Genomic DNA, 11258 nt, shown 5'->3' with positions numbered 1-11258 from the left:
CATGGAAACAACCCAAATGTCCATCAACAGACAATTGGATTAGGAAGATGTGGTATAAATACACAATGGAATACTACTCAGCCATAAAAAATAATGAAATAATGCCATTTGCAGTAACATGGATGGAACTAGAGACTCTCCTACTGAGTGAAGTAAGTCAGAAAGAGAAAGACAAATACCATATGATATCACTTATATCTGGAATCTAATATAAGGCACAAATGAACCTTTCCACAGAAAAGAAAACCATGGACTTGGAGAATAGACTTGAGGTTGCCAAGGGGGAGGGGGAGGGAGTGGGTGGTTGGGGAGCTTGGGGTTAATAGATACAACCTATTGCCTTTGGAATGGATTAGCACTGAGATCCTGCTGTGTAGCACTGGGAACTATGTTTAGTCACTTATGATGGAGCGTGATAATGTGCAAAAATAGAATGCATACATGTATGTGTAGCTGGGTCACCATGCTGTACAGTAGAAAAAAATTGTATTGGGGGAGTTCCCGTCGTGGCGCAGTGGTTAACGAATCCGACTAGGAACCATGAGGTTGCGGGTTCGGTCCCTGCCCTTGCTCAGTGGGTTAACAATCTGGTGTTGCCATGAGCTGTGGTGTAGGTTGCAGACACGGCTCGGATCCCGTGTTGCTGTGGCTCTGGCATAGGCCAGTGGCTACAGCTCCGATTCAACCCCTAGCCTGGGAACCTCCATATGCCGTGGGAGCGGCCCAAGAAATAGCAACAACAACAACAACAAAAAAAGACAAAAAAAAATTGTATTGGGGAAATAACTATGAAAAATAATGTAAAAAAATCAGGAACATCTTCAACATAATGAAAACCACTGCCATGTTTATACATGTGCCAGGAAATCATGAATGTTCCTTCTTTCAAGCAAAAATGTAAGACTCCATTAGTATTTGTTAGTCTGTACTCTGAGAATAACTGCACTTTGAGAGAGAAAATAGAACCTCGTGGTTAGTTAATTCTTTGTTCCATAAGTCTTTTTTGAGCTATGAATAGGGCTCTTTGGCAGGAAATATGGGATGTTCAACATAAGACCCCTACTCGACCCTGAGACTTGACCATCCAAGAAAGAAAGAAAGAAACCCTGAGAAATATAGCAAATCATTCAAGTCCAAGGTAAATAAATACCACGTTGTATTTTGCAGGTGAAGATTGTGTAGCTGGGAAGAAGAGGGGGAGATCTATGACAGCTAAAGACCTGAGAATGTGACACAGAAGCTGGTATTTCTTACTCCCTGCCATGTTTTCTAGTCACATTGCCAGGCCAGGAACAGAACTGTTAGTTTCTAGTCTCATCTCTGAAAATGTGACTGCTGCATCAACCTACAGGTTCGGCCCATGGGTTTCAAATTAGGAAATACATAGTTGATTCTTTTACTTGCAGATTCTATATTTGTCAGTTTGCCTCCCCGATAAAATTTATTTGTGACACCAAAATCAATATAGTGCTTTCATGGTCCCTCCCAGACATGGGCAGAGCCCTGAAAAGTTGGGTGGAGAGGCACTTACCTCCCAGCTAAGGTCAAAAACAGCTAAGCTCCAACTACTCGTTTCAACTCTCTTAGACTATAAATTAAGTGCCCTTCTCACAGACTACAAATAAACCATTTTTGTATGTTTCGGAAGGTGATTTTGCCATTTAAAATGGCCTCAAGCCTAGTGCTAAATGTTGTCTGGTATCCTCAGTGCCAGTAGGCAGTACCTGCCTTAGGAAGAAATGCATACATTAAATAAGCTTAATGATGCTGTTGATCCCCAGGAGCTTGACGTTAATGAATTAACAGCATGTATTAAATAACGTATCTTTAAACAGAAACACACATGAAACAAAGTTATGTACTGATCGGTGCACAATAATATTGGGTCCAGAGGGTCAGAGGAACCTGAAACTGTTATTTCTACCAGGAGCAATGATTATTAGCTATTGTAAATCCACCCTCCTTCCTCTCCCCCAGGGCACTGGCTCTCTCTGCAGCAGTGTATGAGTCTTGCCATTGGCCTAGCCAGATCATTCATTATAAACGTTCCCATTAAAAAGAAAAAGAAAACCACGAAACTTCCTCTCCAGGATTCCGACACCAGGTGTCAACTGTGGTACTTTCTTTGCCTAGGACGGTAATTCGTATTTGTTGATAATTGATACCCTTTCCCTTGATTTAAAGGTATGCATTACTTTTACTCCACATGCCCCAGTAGTCACAGATTCCAAAGCCACTGGACCACTTGAGTACATAAGTGCCACTGTTTAATGAAATATGTATACTCAGGGCTGTAAATCTAAATGTGTGACTTAGTGCTAGTTGCAGATGATTATGGCCGTTGAGTATCTACACGGATCATGGTGATATCCAAAGGAAAATTGCTTTTATACATTTGGATTACTTCATTGAATAATATAAAATGAATATCAATAAATATATTCTCAAAACAGAGAGACAGAGACAGAGAAGGCACAACCAACTTCAGGCCTGCTTCAGGCATCGTTGGGTGGAGCACGCGCCCTGAGGTCCCCAGCGGGCGCCCCTCGCCAGAGGCGTGGAGCGGCCGGCAGGTGGCGCGCAGCAGTGGGGCTCGGTCGCAGCGAGGTCCCGGCCAGGTGGACTGGAAGGGGCGGGGGAAACCAGAAGCGGCCAGCCGAGGCAGCCCCGCGGGCCCCACCCCCTCCACGCGGCGCTGCGACACGCGTGCGGGGAGAGGAGGCGCCAGCTGCATTCCGAGCTCGGGCACCGCTGCTGTTTCTCCGCCGAGCGTCCCAGTCTATCAATCCGAAGTCCGGCTACCATGGAGGCTCAGGCACGAGGTGAGTGGTGGCCAATCGCCCTGAGGGTCAGGCCCTAGGGCGCACAAAAGCCCTTGCCTTGCATCACCCAACTTTGCTCCCGGACAGAGCGGCTGGGTGACCTCTCCACAGGTCCGCAACTCCGCTTCTCCCTGCGCTTGCCAAATAATTCCTGCTCCCCAAACTCTGGATTTGCGGTGGGGTTGGGGACTGGTGAAGGAGACCTTAAGTGGAGGGGACCCTCCGCGGGAAACGCGCCCGCGGAATGCTCTCTTTGCCAGCTAGCCGCCCTCACGCTTGCCCATCCTCGCGGGCGCGCAAAGGACCTGGGGCAGGGTCCAGCGCCCGCGCTTCGTTCCCTTTTCCGCCGGGTGCAGGGAGGGTGCGCGGCTTCTCCTGCTCTGAGCGGTGGCTTTGCGTCCAGCAGCTCCCAAGTTCAGGGCTGAGGTGATGGCTCCACGGAGACCTGGGTCTCCCGGCTACGCTAGGGGTTTGCAGCGCGGAGATATGCCTTCCTAGGCCGCGAGAGCATTACCCGCCTGCTGGTCTCCAGCAGCGTGTGTCCCTGTTTCCCACGGTCAGGGAGCGACCTCTCCCTCCCCAGGCGCGTGGAGCCGCCGGCCGCTGTCTGGCCTGGCCGCCGCGCTCCCAGCTGCTGGGGTCGCCCACTGGAGGAGCCTGAGGCGGTTTCACCGAGCGCAGCCTCGTGTTTTAGGGTCACTCTCGGACTAGGGTTAGGGAATCCCGATGGAATCGTACAAGAAAGGAAGTAAATGGTCGGTGGAAAGAAGCAGAGGTGGGCGGATGTGGAGCAAAAGACTCGTAACATTGACTTTGGAGTCTCTCTTGGGAGCCACGCCAAGAAGGGATGGGACGCGGAGTTCAGCCTTTTTCAGCCTTTAAAGCAATCATTGCCACCCTTCTTCCACACTGCAGTAAATTCCATGATAGCTTTTAAAATAAATAAAAACCTGTTTTTTGGGGGGGAGGCGGGGGAACGACGGAGGAAGAAGAGGTTCATGACCCTGTGTGATCACCCTTTAGGGGCCCAAGTGTTCGGCCTGAGAGCTGCTTGGCGGGTGCCTGGGCCTCAAGCCACCCAACAGGTTTGCTGCCAGGATTACAATGGTCTGATCAGTACGAACCATCCTGGTTTGTTACCTCAGCCAAGATCCTGTCCACAAAGCTGCCATTTCCAGTACTTCCCTCCCACCCCATTTTCTAATTAGGAAAGGAGAATTCAACCAAGGATGGGGGATTGTTGGTCGGATTCAAAAGCAGAGGTCAGATGGGAGGCCTTCACTCTATGCTGAAGCAGGTGGGGACAACGCTGGAGCTTTCTAACCTTCTTTGCAGATTAGAATTATTAGAATTATTATTAGAATTATTTGCAGACCTTAAGTATTGGCTGATCTCAAACCAGTCAAATAGGAATCTCTGGGGCCTGAGCCTGGGCCTGGGTATATCGGAAAGCTTCCCAGGTGACTCTGTTACTCAGTGAGGTGGAAGAAAAACTACAGCAGACAGGAAACAGTCATCAGATTTCTAAAACTACCGATTGGACCCGCTGGTGTTATTGATTTGCTTTACTTGTGAAATTTACGTCACAAAGATTCCAGTGCTTTCCTTTGCCAAGCCCTGTGCTAGGAAGAACAAACACAGCCTTGATTTCTGCTTTGTGAAGTTTACAGTAGAGGAAGAGACACATATTCATTTGCTAGTTATTTGATAGGCCTTGAATGTAGGTGATAATCAAACTAGCGGAGTTGGTTTACTGTGTCCCTGTTTCCATTGTTAGTGCTTTGCATGTGTCAACTCGTTTCTTCTTCACAAGTCTTATGAGGTAGGTAGTGTGGTTCCCTCCATTCTCCAGAAAGGAAAGCAAAAGATGTAACGTGTTTGTGACATCAAGAGCGTAATGAGTAGCAGAGGTGATGCTGTGAGAGCCCGATCCCCATTCAAGGCTTCCCACTTTCAGAAGAAAGGTAAAACTTAAGTCCCCACCTATCTCTCTCTTGCCTCTTCTGCTCCTCCTCTCCCTCATAGGAAGCCATCCTCGGGAGACTTGCCTTAGGGTGATGGTTAGCCAGGAGGAGAGAAGTGAACAGATGTAAGAAAGACTCAGGAAGAAAAATCAGAATAACTTGATTGGCTATGAAGGGTTGGAAGGGGTATCAAGGATACCTCGACTTAAGACTTTTACAAGTGGATGGATGATGCCTCTTAAATTCTCACCTGCCCAGTACTTTAAATTCTTCACTTTCAGACTTTTTTGTCATTTAAGCAACAGACATATCAAGTTCTTTTAAGAGTAAAATTTATCACAAAATGTTTATAGTTTATATTAAAGGAAAAATTTTTCTGCTTGGCACAATTTTTCTGGCTAAAAGAATTGTCTCTCTTAGATTCTAAGCCAGTCCTGTGGTTTCCTAAGTGCAAGTTTCTGTCACTAGCCCAGTTTATTTTAGAATTATCTAGAGTGGGGATGGCATATCTTTCTGCCTCTTGATATGGAGAAAAGCAGAAATGAGTGAGGTTAAGTGGGCAGCTGCTGATAAGGTGCCCCCATGCACTTTACAGCCGCCTCCCCTGAATGCCGTGGACATGACTTGCACACATTGCTCAGTAAATGCAGCCTAGAAACTTTTCTGTAAGTAAAAGCTGTAGCTATATTCTTTGACTTTGTAAAAGAATGGATTATTTCCAGTAAAACAAGAAGATGTTCTGGGAAGTTGGTAGAAGGGAAAACACAAGTGGGATTAGGAGCAGAGTGATTCCATGAAGAGGGGCTGGAGAACAGTGTGCAGTGAGGGGCCCACAGGAGACCAACCCAGCTGGTTGTTTTTCTGGTACGAGAGGATTTTGCTTTAATAAAATTAATGTATTACAGAGAAACTCTTGTTTAGGAATGTAGCATTTTCCTGAAACATATGGCAGTCCTCTAAAATAAGATATTCTTGGAGTTCCCATTGTGGTTCAGTGGGTTAAGAACTTGGCATGATGTCCGAGGGATGCAGGTTCGATTCCTGGTCTCGCTCAGTGGGTTAAGGATTGGGTGTTGCCACAAGCTGTGGCATAGGTCACAGATGTGGCTTGGATCTGGCATTGCCGTGTTTGTGGCGTAGGCCTGCAGCTCTAGCTCCGATTTGACCCTTAGCTCGGGAACTTCCGTGTGCCACAGGTGTGGCCTTAAAAAGAAATAAAATAAGAAGTTCTTGAACTTTTTAAACTACCTTTCAGTATTTCACTACTCTAGGAAATAATTTTCTGTCTTTCTCAGTGTCTTTAACATTAAAAGGAAAAATTACTCTTAATGCATATCTATTCAGATTAATAATTGTATTAGTGTCCTATGATTGCCGTAACAGATTACTACAAATGTGGTGGCTTAAAACAACAGAAAGGCATTCCCTCACAGCTTTGGAGGCTGCAAGTCCAAAATCACTATCGCTGGACCAGAAGTAAGATGACGCCAAGGCTTCGACCCCTCTGGATGTCCTAGGAAATAATTTGTCCTTGCCTCGTACAGCTGCTATGGTGGCTGGTGGTGTTTGGCTGCATCTCTCCCATTTCTGCCTTTGTGGTCACACTGCCTTCTCTTCTGTCCATCAGATCTCCCTCTGTCTCTCCTATAAAAATGCTTGTGATTGCATTTCTAGCTTACCTGCATACTCTAAGATAACCTTCCCATCCCAGATCCTTCACTTTATCATATCCGTGAAGATTGTTTTCCCATATAAGGTAACATTTACAGATTCCAGGGATTAGGACCTGAGATCTTTGGAGGCTGTTATTTAGCCAATTACACTAACTATTTTTTATATTCAGACATTCTACCCAGGAGGATTCTCAGAAATCCATGCATGACATACAAGTAATAAATGTTGGATTAATCCTATTTGCAGATTCCATTAAAGAGAAAATGTCATATTTACCTTACTTTATACTTTGCTCCCAAGACATTTATTTGCACTCATCTTGTTCCAGGGAGAACTTAGGGCAGTTTATACAGCTAGATGAAACACAGCAAGATAATGGAAATTAGAAATAGATGAAAGAAAACAAATAAGGATTAGAATAGAAAATAAAGCAAGGAGTGAGCTCTAGAAAAATGAATACAGTTATATTCTTTTTATTAATATTCTATGAAAATAAATTCTTGCTTTGTGAACAAAGCTTTTTTTAATAAAACAGTAAAATAATCCCTTCTGCCCCAAATAGCAAGAGGTCAAGTCTTATATTGTAGGGATCAGATTACTCAAGGAAAAAATTGTTTTCCACATATCAGGCCATGTAATCATAAACTCAAACTATGGGAGCTAGGTGTATTATATATTTTGATTTATGATTTTTAAAAATATTGTGAAGAGCATTCTTACTGTCTTCAAAGCTACCTTATGTTTTCTTTCTAAATGAAAGTTTTAAAGTACATAGTGGTATATATATTATATATATGATAAGGTCAGTCATTTGTAACAAATCATGTATTATTGTTGCAATTAAAATTCCTATAAAATCAAGTTATACAAATCATAAATATTATAGCATATTAGAACCTATTTTGAATTCCCTCTTCTAATAAATACTTTGTTTTTTTTAATACTCTTGGGAGACAGAATCTGAGAAGTTGCTTCAACAAACTTTTAAGCAAAACAATCCATTTTTCTGGCCACTCGTAAGACTTGGTACTTAGGAAGTGACAGTAAATAATAAGTAAGTACTTCGGCAAATATTGTTTGTTAAATATTTCAACAAATATTTATTGTTTACTGTAGTGCTAGCAAATGTTCAGTGAACACTTACTATTGAGAGGCAGCGGGGATAGTCAAACTGCCTGGATTTTAATCCTGCTGTTGTCACTTGTCATTAACATGACCCTGAACAACTTATTTGATTTCTCTGGGCCTTGGTTTCCCCATATATAAAGTGAAGATAATAATAACACCTGTCACATAGGTTGTAATGAGGATTTAACCAGTTAATGTATGCAAAGTGCTTAAAATGGTGCCCAGCACTTGATGAGTGCTCTAGAAACGTTTGCTGTTGCTTTTAATAGCTTATGTCAAGACCTTGACATGCATGATCTTACTGAACCCTTTACCGACACCATGGAATAGATATTATTACTTTTAACTCATTTTACAGACAGGGAAAACTGAAGGTCTGAAGAATTCAGTGAGGAAGGCAGATTTCAACTCCAAGTCCATCTGAGTCCAGAGTCTGAGCTCCACCACTATACCACATGGCTTCTCAGTACGTGCTGGGCAGCATATGCCAACAGGAAACAGGATGTGTTTGACGTGGGTCGTTTTTCCAGGGAGGGCAACAAAGAGTCACCCCTATAGGTAAGGGCACCTTCAACTAGTTAGATGGTTTATTTCCATGTCACTGGGATATTTTTTTAAGTGTTAAAAAGTACTGATTAGAACTAATTCACAATGAAGGTGAGAAAAAAACAATAATATTTGAATAGATATTGTGTGTGTGTGTGTGTGTGTGTGTGTGTGTGTGTGTGCCAGATACCATGTTGTTATGCACTTAAATCCTGTTATTGGAGCTCCCGTCGTGGCTCAGTGGTTAACGAATCTGACTAGGAACCATGAGGTTGCAGGTTCGATCCCTGGCCTTGCTCAGTGGGTTAAAGATCTGGCATTGCTGTGAGCTGTGGTGTAGGTTGCAGACGTGGCTCGGATCCCCCATTGCTGTGGCTCTGGTGTAGGCCGGCGGCTGCAGCTCCACTTCGACCCCTAGCCTAGGAACCTCCATATGCCGCGGGAGCGGCCCTGAAAAGGCAAAAAAAAAGACAAAAAAAAAAATCCTGTTATTTAATAAATACAACAAAGTCACAAGGGAAGTTATGTTATTTGCATTTTACAGATGAAGAAACCGAGTGACAGAGTAGCTAGACAGCTTTCTTCAGTTCATAGATCTTGGATGTGTTAGAGCCCAGATTTGCAATCAGAGAGTCTGACTCTATACCTTGGGATTTTATTACTATTCTATACTATCTCTTTAAGTTGGTGTGTATAAGTAGTGCACAAAAGTAAAAGTAATGGCTCTGCATTACATTCTGTATCATCCTAGGGGGGTTAAAAGTGCAGAATTAAATCGCAGTGTCCAATATATGGGTGGCATCTAGGTCTGGGAATATGATCCAGTAGCTGAGGTCTAGAAGAATAAGCCCCATATTATAGCAGTTTGCTCGCGATGGGGGAGGGGGCTTATGGAACAATAGCTTGCTGTTTTAGTTCTGTTTTCAAGAGGGCAAATTCTAAGGAGTTCCCGTCGTGGCTCAGCGGAAACGAATCCGACTAGGAACCATGAGGTTGCGGTTTCGACCCCTGGCCTTGCTCAGTGGGTTAAGGATCTGGTGTTGCTGTGAGCTGTGGTGTAGGTTGCAGATGTGGTTCAGATCTGGTGTTGCTGTGGCATAGGCCGGTGGCTACAGCTCCTATTAGACCTCTAGCCTGGGAACCTCCATAGGTTCCTAAAAAAGGACAAAAGACCAAAAAAAAAAAAAAAAAAAAAAAAAAAGAAGAAGAAGAAAGAAAGAAAAAGAAAAAAAGAGGGGGCAACTTCTATAAAATCACACATGTAATTCTTAGACCCAGTATAGAATTTTATCAGTAGCTGCAAGGAAAAGCCAGCTAAAAAGTGGAATATGGTTCACATATGTTATTCTCGTTCATGTTCATCTATATTGCCTAATTTCAGGACTTTGAAATAAGTAAAAGGCATAGGATCTGCATGCTTGTTTCCAGAAGGTAAGACCTGGACTCTCTAGATGCTGGCTAAAAGGCCACTTCTCATTGAATACCCCCCAAAGAAAGATTTTTAGAATCTCATGTGTTTATAATTACTTGTTTGTATGGATATGTTTCACTTTAACCATATCCCAAGCATGTTAGTTCAATACCTACTGTCACTTTGCTGTACAGTAGAAAATTGACAAAACACTGTAAACCAGCTATAATGGAAAAAATAAAAATCATTTTTAAAAAATTCAAAAAAAGAAGGTTCCTAGTGGGAAAAAAACGGTCAGAGGATATGTGCTTAAGCTACTGTAGCAACCTCTGTGTTTCATTGTTGTGCTCTAAAATGGCTGTCGAAGAAGAGGGTGGCAGCCTTGGGCATCAGCCTGGCTTGCTCCCTGTGTATGCGGACCTTCCCCATTACTGCAGTTCTGGAATGTTACTGCAAAGACAGTTCTGGAACACTTTGAAACCACCTCTTGAACTTACTGAGTTAGGATGCTGTTAAGAACACATAAAGATGACCCCAAACTGTGGATATTCAAGCCTGTGGATATTCAAACCTGCCATTCTACATTTCATTGACTATTTAAGAAATGAAGTGTACTTTATTTAAAATATATGCATTAAATTAAGAATCACCATTAATGCACCAGAGAAGGCAGCAGAATATTTTAGTGAATTTGAGTTGGCTAAAAGAAAGCTTTAGGTCCTCAAGGAAAGATGAATTTTAAATAATTTCACACAGCGTGTCTCATTTATAAGTGTTGCATTTTGATGGGGAGGGAGTGAGAGTCCCAGAATAAAACCACAAATCTCCAAGAATACCTTTTCATCACTGACATACTGCTTCTTTTTCGAAAGACAAAGATCTGGCACTTTTCTATTTGTGCTGTAGCCAGATATTGTATCACACATGGAAAGAGTGTCTATATGTTACTCCCCATGGCTAGACTTATCCATGGTTGTTTGGACCTTATTACACAAATTACAAGCTAGAGACGTTGTATCTAAAATAGAGACTCCTCCAATTCTTTGAAAATCGAAAAATGTGCTTTTCTCATAATTAGACATTTCTGTCAATCAATAGCAAGAGCACCTTGTCAAGAATGCTGGAAGTAGAATTAATTCATTCAAAAGAAAAAGATAACTAGGGATTTGGGGGTGGGGTGTGGGAGGGAATATCTTCACATCTCTCAATTTATAATCTCTGGCTATTGGACATTTGTTTGTTTTTCCCTGATTTTTTTCTCCCTGCATATGAATAGTAGCAACAATGAGAGCTGGAAAGAAAATTGTGTAGAAATATTTCTAATGTTTTGGGTTTCAAAATGGATTCATTTCTACATGAAGACATCAAGGAAAGATGATTCCTTTACCTAAGAGGACAGGTCAGTAGGTCCTCATTATTCCTCTTTTGATACCCCAGGGCTCTATCTGGACATTTCAAGACATTCGGGCTTCCTGCAAAGTTTATTTCAAATGATTGGAAGGTTCTTATAAGCACTCGCCTCCTCCTATTTTCCCCAACCCATGAAAGACATTCCCTATGAGGAAAATATCTATTTCTTGTAGGCCTACTGTGTGCCAGGCATGTTTCCAGTTGCTTATGGGATGTTCCATCCGGTTCCCATTGCCCACTCTCCATGCCACTGTCCCTGAAAGAAGGAAGCATACTCTGAGAATTAGGACTTGCTTTTTTTTT

General features: G+C 42.9%; 1 protein-coding gene across 6 annotated transcripts in view; it reads left to right on the top strand.

The window, feature by feature from the left end:
• The window catches only part of TPD52L1 (tumor protein D52 like 1), a 94195-nt gene continuing 85615 nt past the window's right edge, over positions 2679-11258 (top strand). For all 6 annotated transcript variants that reach the window (XM_021088707.1, XM_021088718.1, XM_021088700.1 and 3 more), the window contains exon 1: positions 2679-2822. In XM_021088707.1, coding sequence (XP_020944366.1) covers positions 2804-2822 — 19 coding nt within the window. In that variant the 5' untranslated portion in view covers positions 2679-2803. The remainder of the gene's footprint in view (positions 2823-11258) is intronic.

The sequence above is a fragment of the Sus scrofa genome, chromosome 1 (genome assembly GCF_000003025.6).
Source record: "Sus scrofa isolate TJ Tabasco breed Duroc chromosome 1, Sscrofa11.1, whole genome shotgun sequence".
Lineage (NCBI taxonomy): Eukaryota > Metazoa > Chordata > Mammalia > Artiodactyla > Suidae > Sus > Sus scrofa.
Note: the sequence above shows the minus strand (reverse complement) of the source record. Positions and strands in the feature narration are given on the sequence as shown.